Below are 17,259 nucleotides of genomic sequence, written 5' to 3'. Positions count from 1 at the left end.
TCCTACTCCTTTATTAACCAAATTTGCATTTTGAATGGAGACGTTTTTAACCTAGTGTAATCAGAATCCTATTTTAGAAGAAGTGAAATTTATGAAAGAGTCATATCTTTTTTCTTTTTTTTTGAATTACGTAAGAAAAAGGAAATATATAACTGATCAAAATCGTCACCGTATTCATAAATTTTTTGTTTTCTATATGATACGCGGACTTGTCCTATGGAATAGGATTCTTGATATAGGCACATGAAATCATTGGAGGGAAGTTGCAAAGAGGGAAATAGAGGGAGGGAAAGTGCTTTCCTTGGTCTAGAGGGAGCTTTTGGAGAGGGACAAGAAGGATAATGGAAAGAAAGTCGGAGAGAAGAGAAGACCATACTTTCCATTCATCTCATCCATTTTCTTTCTTCCCCTTCTATTCACACAAAATCTCTAAAGGGACTAGTTGGACCCTGACCCGTAGCATGACAATCCAGCTAAATGAATAAGTTTCATGGCCATGAGCATGCATTATACGAAAGTTATCGTTAATTCACCAGCGGTCCAACTTCTTCATCTATATTCATATGAATCGTGAACGTTTAATTTCACACGAGAAATTTATGGTCTCGACTCTCGACCCAATTGTTCGTGATCGTAACTGTGGAGGTGTGGACCGGTTACTCGCCGGTCTCGGCCTTTCCACCAATGGGGCCACCGCCGTACTCTTCTCTTTCCCTTTGCCCATCCTAACAGAAAGCATGTGAGGGGATGAGATGGGGCGGGAAGGACACGGCATGAGTGTCCGAGAAACAGAAAATGTTCGCCTTATGATATTAAAATTAATAATAATAAATCATGTTTTTTTTTTTCTAAATTCTATTTCTAACAAAAAAAAAATCTCATCTCATTCCTTCCTTTTTCTCTCTTCTATTTCTGTCACCATTTATTGCTCTTCCAGTCCGCTCCCACGTCTTTTACTTCCATCTCTCTCTGCCCTCTCTCGGTTCCCCCGCCGTCCTTCGTTCTCTCGCTGTCCTTCACTTCACTCCGACTCTGATGCTCAATGCCCGAAGCTAAACGACATCAGTTTCCCTTGTTTACGATGAAAAAATCCCGAAATTGACTACAACAACAACAAAAAAAAAGGGAAAAAAACAAAAACAAAATCATTTCCTTCAATCCCATTTCCATGGCCACAGCAGCAACTACCACTACCCAGCTTAAAGTCCAACCAGTCGCCAAGCCCAAGCGCCGCAAGTGCCGTGGCGACGCTACCACCCCTCCCACCAACATTACCTCCGCCGCCAGCCCGGAGCCTGAAATCCTGCCGACCCCTCCAGACTCCCCCTTCCGGGTCCGGTTCTCACCGTCGCCAGGCATGGAGTACACCTCCGGGCACCACGATGGCAGCAACGGGTTCACCAAGTTCAACTCTGCTCTCACGGCGGGGCTCCTCAACCCACTTTCTCCGCCGCCTCCCCCGCTGCACGAGAAGGCCCGATCCAGTCCCACCCTCTTCGAGATGATGGCCAGCGAGCCCGACATCCACCCTCGTGCCCAGATCCCCACTCCCCACCATCCCATTATGAACCCTTTGACCCCCAAAGCTCAGGTATCGTTGAACTCTCTTCCTCCCCCTCCTCGTCCGCCTTCTTCTTGCCCGACAGTGCAGTGGGAGCAGCAGCAGCTCCGTGTATTCCTATGATTAGTTTGGGCTTCTAACAGTCGCATTTGCTGTCGGTGAGGAAATTAACATAATTAGATGGAGACGATGTTGTGGAGATAATTTCTCCCAACTGATACGGTCTTCGGGGAAATTCATGATGTTGTCAGTTATTACTACAATGCAGTCTATGGCTAATTGATCGTTTTGGCAATGTTCTGCACCAGGTTCCACCTCCAGTGGATAGGCAGGCATTAGCTATGCAGCGGATTTCGGACATTTTGGCCTCGAAAAGTCCTGGGAATCTCTTCAACGACGCCGCTACGGGCGACATCAAGCTTACCCTGAGCTCCAAGGATGGAATCAGCGTCTCCATGAGCGTCCATCGACAGATTCTCGTGGCTCATAGTCGCTTCTTCGCAGTGAAGCTGTCTGATCATTGGATAAAGCAGCAGAGGGCGAGGGTGCCATACATTGTGGAGATTGCGGACTGCGAGGATATTGAGGTTTACATTGAGGCTCTGAGGTTGATGTACTGCGAGGACTTGAGGAGGATGCTCATGAAGGAGGATGTTAGCCGCGTTCTCGGTATCTTGAAGGTAAAATCCTCTGCTTTTTCCTCCTTAGATTAATGCTTAATTTGGTTTTATGATCCAAAATCTCGATAGAGCTTGTACTATTTCTGTCAGTTAGGTGTTGGCATGTTGTTGTCATGTTTTAATTTGTCTGAGCTCTCAAAGTCCCAATTGCTTACTACTATGAACTTATGGAGGATGACCAGTGCAGTTACAGGATAATTTAAATTTAGCATTCTGTCGTTTTCTCCCGGCTTATTTACATTTTGTCTCAGATTTATCTCAGGAATTGAGCTTGTTTCAGGTTTACGGTTCATAGAATATTTTAATTTGTTGTAGCTTTTATTGCGTCTCTGATGTGGACAATGGCGCTCCAGTTAAAGGCAGATTGTCAAACACTAACCTCTTGGTGTGTCTTTGGATCATATCATGTCTATGAAGTAGCGTTATGGTATGATTCAATCATAATGATGTGACAATCTGGTAAACAATGAACTTAAACTACTGTGACGTCTTCATGCGCAGAAAAATTTGGTTCTCTGAGCCAATGATAATTGAGAATTTAGGATGGACCGTAATTGTATTCACCAACTTTTTCCGCAGAATTATTAAAGAACATTTCCTTCGAGTATGCAATAGTTCTTTTTCTGAAAATACGGTTAGATGGGTGCTGGTCAGTAAAGTTAATTGGTTTAACATTTTTTTCTAGGTCTCGGCAGCAATTGGCTTTGATGCAGGGGTATTGTCCTGTTTGGAATACCTTGAAGCAGCCCCATGGGCTGAAGATGAAGAAGAAAAAGTAGCCTCATTACTGTCGAAGCTCCGATTTGATGGAGTTGCTGCCGGTGAAGTTCTAAAGAGGGTGTCTGTGGAGGTTTCCAACGGAACCGAAGAGGGAGGGGAGAATGAAGATGTTCTACTGAAGCTTCTGCATGTAGTTCTTGAAGGTAAGGATGAGAAGGCCAGGCGAGACATGAAAGGGCTAGTCTCTAAGATGCTCCGTGAGAACTCTTCACAGACTGATATCAGAAAGGACTCTTTATATTCCGCTTGTGAGGGATGCTTGCACTTGCTTTGTAAGCATTTCTTGCAGGCTGCAGAATCAGACTTGTCTGAGGTTGCTCAGATTGCTCGGCAGGCTGATAATTTGCATTGGATTTTGGATATATTAATCGATAGAAACATTGCTGAGGATTTCCTAAAATCATGGGCTTCACAATCCGAACTATCCACAGCTCATCCTAAAGTACCTGCAGTCCACAGGTTCGAGGTCAGTGGGGTGACAGCGAGATTGTTTGTGGGTATTGGGAAGGGGCAGCTTTTGGCTTCGAAGGATGCGAGGTGTCTGCTTCTAAGGACCTGGTTGGTGCCCTTTTATGACGATTTCGCGTGGATGAGGAGAGCTTCAAGAGGGCTTGATAGGCACTTAATTGAAGAGGGTCTCAGCAATACGATTCTTACCCTCCCTCTGGCCTGGCAGCAGGAGATAATGCTTGCTTGGTTTGATAGGTTCTTGAACTCGGGCGAGGATTGCCCCAACATACAAAGAGGGTTCGAGGTTTGGTGGAGAAGGGCTTTTTGGAGACGGAATGGGGAGCAGCGGCCACTGAGGCAGCTGCAGATAACTGCCGGACCTGCTGAGAACTCATGAAAATTTGTGTTCCCATGGCAACAGCAGATGATGTTTTTCTTAAGGTGTTTCTCTCTCTTCAGCCCTTTCTCGACTTAATTCTTCAACCCTGTGAGGAACATTAGAGTACACACGAGTGTGGCCATTGATAGAGGATTGTAGCTCATTTAAAGATCAATACCTAATTTTTAGAACGTTGGATATTCACTGACAGCTTTTTCAGTTTATGCTGAATAGAGAAATCTGTTTCTCCTTCATTCATTGCTATCCATGCCCCATTTTCAGGGCCTGATGCCCTGACAAATCTCTTGCTGATACCCAAATTATGGAAATGATGTATGACCTTCACTATTGATACCTTGTCTCACTAGAATATAAGGAGTTAGACATCGGTAATTCTGCGTGGCACTGTTAGATGATGCCAAAGTTACTGCACTCATCATAGTAAAGCAAGCAAACTAATCCGGTGTTGCTTGAACTTTGGCAGATCACATGGACTTGCAAGGATTTCCAAATGCTGCAAATTTACATTCTATTTCAACATTGGGATCGCAACACTCATGGGTTGAGTCATTGAAGTCCTCGGTACGGTTACCGTGCATCCTACTAGACATCATGTGAAGAGTTCTGTTATAGTGGATTAGGCTTGCTGTGGATCTATGTTCATGCTTGGCTAATTTTGGAAATGAATGATATAGTCGGTATTAATGAGGGCAGCTATGTGAATTACTTACCTCAGTTGTCTCGCCGAAAAACAGGAACAGCGGCAATCACCGCAATTGTGAAAAGATGCACGGTTTCAACTACTATATAATTTTTTTTCTTTTTTCTCCCGGAAAACGGTTTCAGTTGCCCATATAATTTATTTTATTTCGGTATATATGTTGATTACCTATTATGAGTTGTTGCTCATTTTAGTGAAGTTAATGGTGGTCAAGGTTCCAATCTGTGATAGAATGACTATTATCTCTGTCGAGATAGAATGGCCATTTTGATGGCTAAGCTATGGATTTCTTTTTACAAGGTTGGATGATTAATGGAAGTTCAAACTTCAGACTCCAAATAACATAGTAAACCTTCGCATTTTTGGCTGAAATTGATAATTCCTGGAGCACCTTTTGAGAATGATTTATCAGGATGAATGTGTATGGACAAAAATCTGTTGATCCTCCTTTTCCGATTATAAGGGAAGTCTTACCAGATGAGATCAAACTTGATTTGATAAATAATCTTGACAGCCAAGGAGGCAACAGGGGGATGTAGCTCAGATGGTAGAGCGCTCGCTTAGCATGCGAGAGGTACGGGGATCGATACCCCGCATCTCCATTTATAGTGTGATTTTTTGCTGCTTCTGCGATTCTTTTCTTTTGGGAGAAATACGGTGGAAGTCCTAAAAGTTTAACGTTTTTCTCAATCTAGTCCTATAAGTTATTCTTTGAATTTTTCAGTCCTATAACGTTTGCTCCATCGACACTTTTGGTCCAAATCGTTACTTAGGACGAACGGTTAATGACATGGACGTTAACACTGTTAAATATTTTCTAGGTGTCTATTAAATAAATACGTGGAATATATACAAATAGTAAAAAATATTTTCGAAAAGCATAACATAAAAAAAGCCCCTTTTCGGGGGCTAGGTGGTTGCCGGGGATGGGGGGCTTGTTGGCGACCCCCAACCTCAGGGATGAGGTCGGCAATTAACCATGAACGTGTCAGCTCATCCCATGATTGGAGCTGCCGTCAAGGCCCACACCTCCTACATTAGAGATCCATGGGGATCTCTGTAAACCAAAATGGCAACAAAAAAAAAAAAAAAGATTTCATTCTCCAAAAATCTATCGAGGAAACTTACCCGTCTCTCAATAAGTCTAAATCCTAACAAGAATCAACTAGATAACAAGAGAAATTGGTCAAATTGCAAATCAATTAGCAATTGCAGCAAAAGTTGAATGATGCATGTAAGTGATGAAATCAAAGGGAAAGCAACAAGTGGGTGATGGTTACATGGGAGAATGAGATTGGGAGAGAGAATCATAATTGCCGGTGCTCGAGTTACTCCTCATTCGGAGCTTCAGTGATTTGGATCGATCAATAATTGACCTTAATGAGCAACCGGTTAGTGCAGCATCCATAAAATCACGGTTCCTCGTATATCGACTTGCTTCTGGTCCGCCAGAAAGCTTCAGATCTGGCCGTCAATGAGGCCTCACCGCCAACAAATAGCCCCGACAAGGGGATCATGCTGGTTTTCATTTTCCTTTGTTTTTCTTTTTTATGTTATGTTTTTTTGAAAACATTTTTTTAATATTGTTTTAAATTCCACTTGTATACATGATGGACACTTGGAAAATATTTAACATTGTCAAACTCCACATCATCAACCTAGTGCTCAGTAACGATACGAGGGAAGAGTGTCGAAGGAGCAAGTGTTATAAAACTAAAAATTTCAAAGTAAAACTTATAGGATTCAATCGATAAAAATGTCAAACTTTTAGGACTTCCGCTATATTTCTCCCCTTTTACTTTATTATTATTTTTTTTTTTCTCCCTCCTTGTCGAGACATTCTTGCTTCTTACTCGGTTTAATATGTGTAATCTTGCAGATGGAGCGTCGTAATTGATGCTCGTAGTATGTACATACAGTTATCAAAGAAGCCGTCTCTATTTCTCATCCTAGATCAGAAAGAGTTGCTAATATTATAAAAAAAAAAGATTAGTAGCAGAACTAAAACCCGAATTCTGCAGAGATTCAGCACGTATTCATTTATAATGATTGATAAGGAAATGCCGTGCTTCTATACATGCGTTCTTCGTGCATTCCATGCTAGTCACCGGAAATCCCCTCGACTTCTTTGCTTACAATCACGGCATTCTTATCCGATATCTTTTCCATCTCGGTGTTGAAGTGAGGAAAGAAACAATTCAACATGGGGCAGTCGTAGTTCAGCTCCCCAGGTTTCGCCTGCTTTTGCCTAACAAAGACACATTGGATTAGTCCTGAAGGCGAATGCAATCGAAGAGCAGAGACTTCATTACTGCCTGAAATTACCATTCCTGATCAATCAGCATCTCATCCGTCAGTCCAAACTCCCTGAGCTCCTTCTCATCGTGATGTACTAGTAAGCTATATCTGCAGATATCGAAGGGTTGGAGATTGAACACATCCCGTAAAATAACAATTCCGCTTTTACGTCAACAGTCTATGCATTCAGATAAGTTGAAGGTGGTTCCAGTTCCAGATAAATTAGGACATAGCGTTAGCGAGTGCTGTTAGACAATAAATACGATCTCTGGCATTCATTTTGGCGGGGGTCGGGCTAATATAAACTCAGAGGTAGCAGCATTAATCGGTGTGAATTACCTTCCACCATGGCCCCTTTCCATTACGATCATTCCCGTATTGCCCAGGTTATGCAGCCCCTCAAATTGCTTCACTGTCCACTTGTACCACCTCATAAGGAACACTCGGAGCGTAAGACCATGAGAAACTAGTACCAAGTTCACGTTCTGGTTTTGTTCGCCTGGCGGTTGGAACCTTCCTTTGTCGATATCCGCTTTCAAGGTCTCTCTGAATCCTGTATTTCCACTGTTATATTGCATCTGTTTTCACACTTTCTATGATCATATTCTCGTGCAGACACGATTGACACATAAGACTGTTACCTGTGATTCGGTCGTACACATCTGCTGCAGATTCTCCATTAGGAAATCTATAAAAGAAACGACCATATACCATTCGGGTTGCTTTCTCGATTTTCATCTTCTCTCTGTCCTGGAAATTCCCTTTTCGTGATACAGATGAACAAAAATGTAAGACGCGCTAGAATGTTGTGGCAACATATCTATACATGATAGATTCACCGTATTAGTTCGATATTTTGTAACTCACCAAAATCTTGTTCTCTCAGGCGAGGCTCCTCTCTCACTCCAGCGATTCTGTGGCGCTCGAACGCCCGGCCCAAGTGGTCCAACGTCTGGAGTGCCCGCTTGTATGGCGAAACGTAGAAATACACCTTCCAGTCCTTCCCTCCGTCGTCCTCGATCATCTTCCTGATCCTCAGCCCGCACTCCCGGCCCTGGAGCTTGCCCACATCAGTGAGCCCAATCTTGGGGTCCGCGACCCTCGTGTAGATGCTCTCGTCCACGTTCCCTTCGCTCTGCCCATGCCGGACCAAGATAATCCTACGAGGCCGGGGAGGCGGGACAACAGCCCGCCGGATAAGGAGGTCCATCTCAGGAAAGGCCACATGCCCGTTGGTCGGGATAACTGTCCTAGGATTGGTCTCCTTCGGGTTTGCGCAGCATTGAATGGTATTAGAAAGAGTTCGAATGCTCTGTGGGATAGGAAGGGAAGAAGGTGAAGACAATTTGAGATGAAGAGTGGTCATATTTAGTTTTGGCTTGGAAGCAGAAGTCCTGATCAAATTATGTGGATGAGAAGCTAAGCAGTTATACAATTATATGGCAAATATCTACGGTTCTAAAGCCCCGACACCTCACTGCCCGGGACTGAGGTAGGCCGGACTCTCGCTGCTAATGGATGAATCACCGTGGCATACAATCTGCCGAACTAATCGAGCACGTTGTTGAAGTTTAGGTGTGTCAGGTTGAAAAGGTCGATATCAGGAGCTGACTTCTCTAGTACCATCGCAGTATCGGGACCAATGCAGGAAGGTAGGTTAGATGCATGTGGAACAATGCGTGGTCGATATGGATTTTACGGTTCAACTTGGGCTAGGCCCCATTGGCATTGGTGTTGATGTTTTTGGCTTGTCAGGTGAACCGTCGAAAACTAAGTATGGTTGAACGGTCACAAATGTGTCTTTGCAGATTGCAGTCGCTGCGACTGAACGGAGGACCAACACATGAGCGCGCTCATTGTTTGACTGCTCTTACGGGATCGAGTTTATGCCGGAGATATTCGTTTTTTGAAACTTTGGTCGCGTTTCATATAGTCAGCCATAGTCCCTTTTATGCCATCTCTGGAAAGATGGCCATTTCCGAACTTAAGCAAGAATCGTGTCAATGACACTTCGCAATGCCTCCAAGTAATTCCCCCACGGAAGAAGAATTCCTCGAAGTTTGTTCTCCTTCGAATAATAAGTCCTAATATGTTTTTACGGTTGATCCAAACAGATCAGCTTTGGGTCACTCGACGACACCACTGACTATGGGGTGTTATGATCTATGAGAATTGATGAACCAAAAATAAATCATTCAACGTCACCTAGAACCGAAAATTCTGACCATATGCATCGATGTATGCGATGACGCTAGGAAGAGGTGCAGATCAACAGAGAGAGATGTATATGGGCCTGGAGATGCTTTTCCAAGGCCCAGCCTTGATGAAATTCTGATGGGTCCGGCCCAAAATGAAGCGTTATTGTCAGCTCTGAGGAGGCGTACCAATTTCCCTTTACCGCCTTTTGCTGGCCTTGCAATCCTCTCCATGGGGGAACTTGAACAAGCCTTGTTCTTTCAATTCTCATCCATTTTTCTTCCTTTGAAAATTTGTGGTCGAGCCGTGATCGTTTCTCATCGGGTCTTCTTTCCAGGTTAACTTGCATTTAGTACCAATTCCGGTCTTCTTTCATGGGATTAATTGCATTTGGTACCGGTTTCTTTCTCGCGAAACAAACATGGCTCTGAGGAGCCTCTCTAGGCTTACCTATGGGTTGCTTCGACCTTGAGTGTTCAATGAAACCATCTTCTGAATAATCATAAAGCGATTGGAAAGGTACGGTGGCGGCTCATCGCCGGCATGTCTCTCTATCTATCTATCTATCGCCTTCTCTTTGAAGAAAGAATGGAGGTGTGGAATGTTACCTGGAAATTGGACATCATTATATTTATAATTCATGGTTTGCTGGTTAAAAATTCAAAAGAATGTAAATATGACCGACAATAACGTTTCAGACAAACCCATGTCGATATCGCATAAAGCATCGTTGATCACATCTAACTAAAAGATCAAACAGTATTTATGTCGAATGATTAAAAATCATATAAGGACAATTAACCATTAAGAGTTGGTAGGGGCCCGCCATCTTGGCGACCCATTAATATGTCGGGAAGAGTCTGGGCAGGCCCATTTTTAGTCCTTCCGTTCCGGAGAGTCAGATCTAGTCCTCAATCGAGACGAAAAAGTTTGCCCGACAAAATATTTGACGTATTTGAAGAGAGAGACTTGTACTTAGAACCAAGTCCGTTTTAGTCCTTAAACTTCTATCCCATTTTCGATTTTGTCCACCAACTTACTTCTCCTCAACCAGGCTGTCCTTCCTTCCTAAGTCCGCTTATGCCGCACGGCAAGAATGCCATAAACTGCTTTCGTTAATGCAAGAATGACATAAAATGCTTTTCTTGAGTCTGGAAGAATCGTTCTCTCAAAACATATCGTAAAGCCTCGGGTCGGAATCATGAGTTCATCCATGAGAATTGATTCATTCCTACAAGATTGGTGCAATCCTTCCATTCATGTCATGACGGTTCATAAGGTCCTCATGGCCATTTGATCAACATGGGGCTTACAGATCCAACTGGAAGACCTTAGCGTTAAAGACATACATATATGAGACACGAGACGGGCTGCTCCTTTTTTTATACATGAATAAATATGTTTCGTTTATGACAACAATTCGTCAGCCCCCTCTGGCGTTCGCGAGTGGAAGCATGAGAATGAATAATGAGAGTCAGAATGACAGAGGAAGAGCTGGGAGCTACCATTATATGTTACGGATCACTGATAACTATGGCCTATAAAATAATAAAATTGATCAGTCGTCACCTCACCTGACTGATCTCGCGTTCCCTACATACACCCACGTCAACCTTCATGCTTCCTTTCTTGGATGACTTCATGATCCTACAGCAGTTCCGTCTCGGAGACTGTCCATCAATCCAAGAAACAAAAAGCCCAGAGTAAAAAAGATTGCAGTTAGAAATTAGCTCTATTGAGTGCCAGTTCTAAACGATCGAAGTCCTGTTTGACAGAAAACTTCTTATAAAGAGAAGCCAACTTAACCATAGAAAAGGAATTACCCTATCCCACATATTTGGATCCGTTGGCTTATAGACCTCCACATAGTCAATAGTTTCAGGATTGGCCATCTTCCACCTGCACGCAGGATGAGGGACTCGATGCCTGGCATACTCGCTCACAGTCCGGTTCTTCTCGTAATCGAGCCTTGCATTCGACAGGTAAAAGACAAAGGGCTTCTGGCATGGGTTTCTGCTGACAGGCCGAGTGTTGAAGGCATAAGCTGTGTAGTCTGCCTTTTTGTACCAGTTGAGGAAGGTCCTCGAGGGCATTTCTATCTCTCGGGGGGAGAAGGTCCCACGGAAAATCTGGACCGCAAAGCCCCATGAAACCGAGACAGTCCACCCCCGCTTCTTGTCGTAGCAGATCGACTGCTGCATGAGGCCAGCTGAGTCAAGCTTCATTGGCACGGTGAGCCTCTGCAGGGCTTGGACCCGGGTCACATTGGGGAAGATGGGCTCAACCACGTCGAGGTGGTGAAGGGAAACTAAGGGTGTCACCGGGTGAGCAGCGAGCAGCCCGAAAAGGTTTCCGTAAACGTCATACTGAAAGAAGTCCAACCAAAAATAATCGTCACGATCAACTAACAACAATAATATCAAGTGTAATTCGAACAGTGAAGCTCTAATCATGCCAAAACAGGCCACTTTCTTTAAGTTAAGTTCGTTCTCGAATTTTATCTATTGAAGGCTCCCTCTTCTGTCAAGAGATAGTTGTTCAATGGATCACGAGAACTAAATTCATTCCTTTGGTCTCTTTCAGGACCTCAATGAATAAAAAGGAATTTTCGAAGACCGAAGTGAGTATCTTCGCATCTTCTGGGCAAGCTATAAGAAAAGTCAAAATCGTTTAGGCGGCAAAGAGAGTGTGCTGCACGGACAGAGGCCGCGCGTGGCACTGACTTCACCCCACCGACAGCTGGGACCCACAAAGACCTCTAAGAATCCAAGTGTAGTCGTAGACAGCATCGAGATGATTGCCCGTGAAATGTCAGACCACACCCCAAACTACACATCTAAAACAATAATTATCACGCCCGTCTTAAATTTCAACATGCCCATTACTTTAAACTTAGGAATAAATTAAAAAATGATGAAACATATCCTTAGACAAGTTGTTCCACAATCGCAATCTAACGTATCCGAGGTATCACCGACCATAGAACACATGACAAAGAGAGCATACATTTTTGCACGGTTTAGTGTTGCGGACAACAAGTTGTCCCGACGAAGTAGTCGGTCGAATGATTACTGCTCCGATAAAAGGCGATTACGACTTTGCCCGCATAAGGAAAGAGTAAAATTATGGCGAAATGAAGTCCGAAAAGAAAGGGACCTCAACAACTTCCACTTGAGAGTGTCTCCTTTTCAGGAAATAATAATAATATATACTTATTTCCAGAAATTTCGTTTTACTTAACCAATTTCTTCAATTATTATTAAGTTAGACTAAAGCCTCAACGTTAGGACAAGAACAAACAAACTCCAAAGAAAAATCCCAAAATACCCTTTTGAGTAATTAATACGAATGTTAAACTAGTACGTAAAGTAAGGAGAAAAATGGAAAAGGGAAAGAAATGGGGACCTGGTGAAAACCGAGTTCCTTTGTCAACGGGACGCCGAGTTCGGCCATGCAGGCTTGCATCCGATCGTCGGAGCCGTACAGCCCCGGGTACCTCCGGATGCAGCCGTCCTGCATCTTCTCCAGCGCCACCGCAAGCGGGTAGCTGATGGCGAACCCCCCGCCGCCGTACGCCATGCTGTACGAGAAGAAGATGTTCTGCAGGTGGCTCTCCGACAGGCTCCCGATGTAGTAGAACTGCCGGTGGTCGTACTTCCTCAGCACCCTCAGCAGATTCTCCGTGACGAACACGGTGTCGTCGTCCCCCATCACGAACCACTGCACGTCCGGCAGCCCCAGCCGGAGCGTCTCCGACACGATCCTCGAGATCCGTATGGCTGACCTGTGTCCCTGCCGGTTCTTGTACGGGAATCCAGACGTGTCCCCGGAGATCCTCGTCGGGGGTAGGGACTCGTCGCTGGGGCCGGATTTCACGGGACTGTCCAGCCACACTATGCCCCTCATCTCCTCGGGCCTGTACCTGCATGTGCAAAATCCAACACTCCCACATGAGATCTCCACCAAATTCAACTGATCAACAGATTCAATGGCCGCTCTAACTTGAAAAATGCGGTCACTGAATCAGAACAGAGTAGAGCTAATACTGAAGCTGACACTTATTCCTCAAACCCAGTTTCAAGCAAAATCGAATGGAACCGATTAGAGCTTAGTTACTGAATGAGAGCATTGTCGGCGCTGTGTGAAAGAGTGCGGCTGACATTACCAGAGCTTAATGTAGTTCTTCCTCTGCTCCCACAGCTTTGCGGATGCGGCGATGCCGAAAACCACATGCCGGAGCTCCGTCCTCTCCGACCTCAGCTGGGCTTCTCGAGAATCGTTATCTGTAATTGTTTCCGTCCGATTCCGAATCAACTCCGCGGTGGAGGAGGAGGCTGCGAGGCGGCGGGAGGCGGAGCTGGAGGATGAGGTGGAAGAGGCAAAGGGCCAGTCCTCGCCGCCGCAGGCCTTGGAGGTGGAGACGAGCTTGAGCGTGTAGAGGACGTAAGTGGCGGAGACCATGAGGATGAGCCAGAGCATGAGCTTGGCCCTGGACTGCGGCCCAGACGCCGGGGGCCCGCCGCCGCCGCCAGATGGGCTTCTCATCTGGTGATCCCAGAGGAGCAATTTCTCCGAATCTTTCAGGGTCGTCGCCGGTTTCATCCTCTTTGTTTCCGTTGTCAAAAGCAAGGTTTACAGATCAATCACTCGGAGCTGAGGGATGGGATCGGAGGGCTCCGCATTGTTAAGGGATGAGAGCTGAGGGTTTCGGCTGGATCAATCAATTCAATGGATGGGAGAAGGGACGTAATGGAAGGCGCACTGTGGGAGTCGACTCCATTCACAATTACTGCTGGGTAGATCAGAAGGGGAAAGCAGATGACAGAGACAATGGAGGGGGAGAGAGAGCCTACAGCGTTTTTTCTGTTTCGTGGATGTTTTTATTAATTGTTTCGTTCTTTTATGATTTTTATTGCTAATTATTCGCCGGAAATTAAAATAGAAAGTTGATGGTAAATTGTACACGACGAGTAATGTACAGCTCATGCAGAGCTATTTTATCTGCGGTATAGCACGCATTGATGAAACATGAGTATGTGTTTCCTCAAAAAAAAGTGTTGAGAGAATTTTTTTGATTTCTTTAAGGTGGACAACAGTAATGATGATCTACGCAACGTTCGGGTTCGGACCCTCATATTCAATCCCGAACATATCAAATAAACTGAACGACCAACGCAAACACCGATCCGATCAGCGTTTGACCATCAAAGATCTAATCTGATTTGCAGAATCTGGTGCTGAAATCATGTCCAAATAGCACACTTTTATCAAAATAAATATTTTGATACAAATACATAAAGGCAATTCGAATTTAGCACCTTGAGAAATCGAGCTATGTGAGAGTAAAGTGCGAAACCATTAATGTGACCACTGGTTTATGTGTTTTAAGTCCGGAGAGAATTGAAAATGGTAACAAATACCGCAAATTATTCCTATTTGATTGGAAAATTAAAAAAAATCCACGAGCTCTTCCTTTGTTCGGATGGGCGAGAATTCGGAAGGAGAATACTATTTCTGGAATCCGTGAATTTGGGATACTTTACATATGTGATATACCGATGTTAGTCATTTTATAATGCTTGCAGTATACTCCGATCCTCCGGCATCTCTAATATCCACGTAGATATATATATATATATATATATATATCCATGTCGTATTTATAAATCTTATGAAAACGTATTAGTTTCATATCGATATATATCCTTTTTTTCAGTTACATTCGTATCTTATTAGTCATATGATTTGATCATATGCATCTTCCAACAAGCATTGATGTTGTATGTGAAAAACTGACCGAAAATAATAGGCTCATAAATTAGGTCCTCCAGAACCCAATGTCATGGATTATCTGATTAATTGTTTGCTATTATTTTCGGTGAAATGATGGTTTGTTTGTTTGTTTTTTTTTTAAGGGGGAATTAGGTGGCCGTGCCCCACTAACAATAAATAAATAAATTAACTAATACAAAAGCGAGACAGGGTGATCCCTGTAATATCTCCAAACAGATCGACCTAGCCAATGAAATAGTTATTTGCTAATTTTATGTCTTAGAAATAGAACAATATACCAGAGAAAATATTAGTATGCTATGAAGGACTTATAGAGTTTAGAAAACGCCATATACATAATTACTACAAATACCTCGTGACCAAGCTGAAACAAGCCGAGATTTGTATCTTAATTACGACAACAAGAACCCATCGAACGTAAACTGAACCTATACGCTAAATGATGATTAACACTACATTCCTGTGAATAATAATATAATCAATTTCGAATATCTGAAAGTTTGATGGGAATGGGAATGGGAATGGGAGGGAGCGAGGCGGCCTAGCATTATCGTGAGTTCTGCATGAACCGTTTTAGACGGTGTGAGCGAGAGAGACGTCAGCCTAAGGATGCGGCATCGGACCGGAACACAACAGGAGTAGGGATGTGACGTACGAGGTGGCCCCGCCCATGCCCGTCGGTACCTCCTCCTGCTCTGATTTGGTCTGGCCCATCGTAGTAAGAATCCAAAGCAAAGCCCGAGCCCCCTCCCATCCGTCAACATACCATTCATTATCGATGAGCCCACTGCCCCCCCCCCCCCCCCCCCCCCCCCCCCCCCCCCCCCGAGGGAGAGTACCGACATTTACGTATTCTTCTCTTATTCCAGGAGGGAAAGTTCATGGAGGAAGCTGTTAATATGTCATATGTATATATAGTCAAGATGTGGAGCTTACGCCGACATGTACAAAACATGACCATTTCGCCCGACGAGTTAATTATATTCTACGTCGGTTTTCCGTTGTCGGTCGGGCATGCACGCCATAGAATAACTTAAGTTGGTCGTTATTTATTCTTATAACTTTAATATTTGGATTTGGATAGCTTGTCTGGTCGTCGTCGTCAGGGACAAATATGTCCCGTTTGGATTCAAAGTCAATTGATTTTAATTTTAACTTTAACTTTTAACTCAATACACACAACAAAAATACACATTTTTCAATTTAAAAATTTTAACTTTAACTTTAACTCAACACACTACACAACAAAAACACACGTTTCCCAAGCCAAATTTATAATCACATCTCATTTGTCATTTTCCACGATCAAAATCAAAATCACAGTAACTTTAACTTTGAATCCAAACGGTCCGTAATGACAGTTTCAGTAAATATGACTATGGGAGTACACAACAACTCGCGCTATCAGCCTTCGTGCGTTACGCTGTCCTATGAAATGAAACAATGGCCCCGAAATTTCTTTGGACCATGAGCGGCCCCACGCATTAAATGACCCGCACTTTGTTTGGGTGGCATTTTATGAAAGGTTATTGAGGGTGGGGTGGAGTGAGTTATGGAGGGGTGAGGTGAGGTGAGTTCTAGAGAGATTCTTTAATTCACCATAATCTATCTCTGGATAAATTTCATTAAAAGATGACGTAGAATGGTATGAGAATTTATAAAAAAAATTTGACCATTAATGATTTTTTATAATGTTATCTCACCGATCGATCTTTTTATATCTCCATAAGACCCAAAATTGATGGGATTAAAATACAAAAGTAATGAAAGGTTATGATAAGATCAATTATCCCTCTATAATCCTCTCCTGTAAATTTTTTTTTAAAAAAAATCAAATGAATTATTATAACCCCTCCACAATGTATCCCTTCATAACTCTCCATAACCTTTATTCAAACAAGATTGCTTGTTTGAATTGAAAGTTGTGAAGAGTTAAGGGGAATAAGTTATGGAGGGATTGTAATAACCCATGTTTGGCTTTTAGAATTTTCAAGAGAGGGAGGATTAAGAAGAGATACTTAGTGCATTAGGTTTCAGAATTAAAATGATTTTGATTTTGATTTTGATTGTGGAAAATGACAAATGAAATGAGATTATAAATTTAACTTGGGAAACGTGTGTTTTTGTTGTGTAGTGTATTGAGTTAAAGTTGAAGTTAAATTTTTTTACTTGGGAAATGTGTGTTTTTGTTGTATAGTGTATTGAGTTAAAATTAAAGTTAAAGTTAAAGTTTTTTTATGACAAAATTGACAATTTGGTCCTTGAAATATACATCTCCCGGCAAGTTTGTCCCTGAAATATATTCTGTGTACTAATTGATCCGGACGTTGCAAACGTTAGGACGAATTGGTCCTTCCGTTTGAAAAAATGAGAGGTCCCTGACGGAAGGTGCCCCTGGATG

The 17,259-nt window shown here is 43.3% G+C and overlaps 3 protein-coding genes and 1 non-coding gene across 4 annotated transcripts; 2 read left to right on the top strand and 2 right to left on the bottom strand.

Annotated features, from left to right (window-relative positions):
* The first annotated feature begins 921 nt into the window (after window positions 1–921).
* Window positions 922–4,769, top strand: LOC116205357 (BTB/POZ domain-containing protein At1g63850). The gene is made up of 4 exons (XM_031537936.1): window positions 922–1,591; window positions 1,870–2,241; window positions 2,927–3,912; window positions 4,335–4,769. The coding sequence occupies exons 1-3, from the start codon at window positions 1,169–1,171 to the stop codon at window positions 3,866–3,868; spliced, it is 1,737 nt and encodes a 578-aa protein (XP_031393796.1). The 5' UTR covers window positions 922–1,168; the 3' UTR covers window positions 3,869–3,912; window positions 4,335–4,769.
* A 331-nt stretch (window positions 4,770–5,100) lies between these two features.
* Window positions 5,101–5,173, top strand: TRNAA-AGC. Its single transcript has one exon. It is a non-coding gene; the product is annotated as a tRNA-Ala (tRNA).
* A 1,262-nt stretch (window positions 5,174–6,435) lies between these two features.
* Window positions 6,436–8,368, bottom strand: LOC116202763 (phosphoglycerate mutase-like protein AT74H). Its single transcript, XM_031534373.1, has 5 exons — window positions 7,737–8,368; window positions 7,511–7,630; window positions 7,209–7,422; window positions 6,897–6,977; window positions 6,436–6,819 (listed from the first exon to the last, which is right to left on the bottom strand). Exons 1-5 carry the CDS (start codon window positions 8,233–8,235, stop codon window positions 6,672–6,674), a joined length of 1,062 nt encoding a protein of 353 aa, XP_031390233.1. The 5' UTR covers window positions 8,236–8,368; the 3' UTR covers window positions 6,436–6,671.
* Window positions 8,369–10,417: 2,049 nt separating this feature from the next.
* On the bottom strand, window positions 10,418–13,941 carry LOC116205720. Its single transcript, XM_031538368.1, has 4 exons — window positions 13,231–13,941; window positions 12,471–12,987; window positions 10,889–11,431; window positions 10,418–10,735 (listed from the first exon to the last, which is right to left on the bottom strand). The coding sequence occupies exons 1-4, from the start codon at window positions 13,665–13,667 to the stop codon at window positions 10,631–10,633; spliced, it is 1,602 nt and encodes a 533-aa protein (XP_031394228.1). The 5' UTR covers window positions 13,668–13,941; the 3' UTR covers window positions 10,418–10,630.
* Window positions 13,942–17,259: the final 3,318 nt, after the last annotated feature.

Source organism: Punica granatum, chromosome 4, assembly GCF_007655135.1.
Source record: "Punica granatum isolate Tunisia-2019 chromosome 4, ASM765513v2, whole genome shotgun sequence".
NCBI classification, from domain to species: domain Eukaryota; kingdom Viridiplantae; phylum Streptophyta; class Magnoliopsida; order Myrtales; family Lythraceae; genus Punica; species Punica granatum.
Note: the sequence above shows the minus strand (reverse complement) of the source record. Positions and strands in the feature narration are given on the sequence as shown.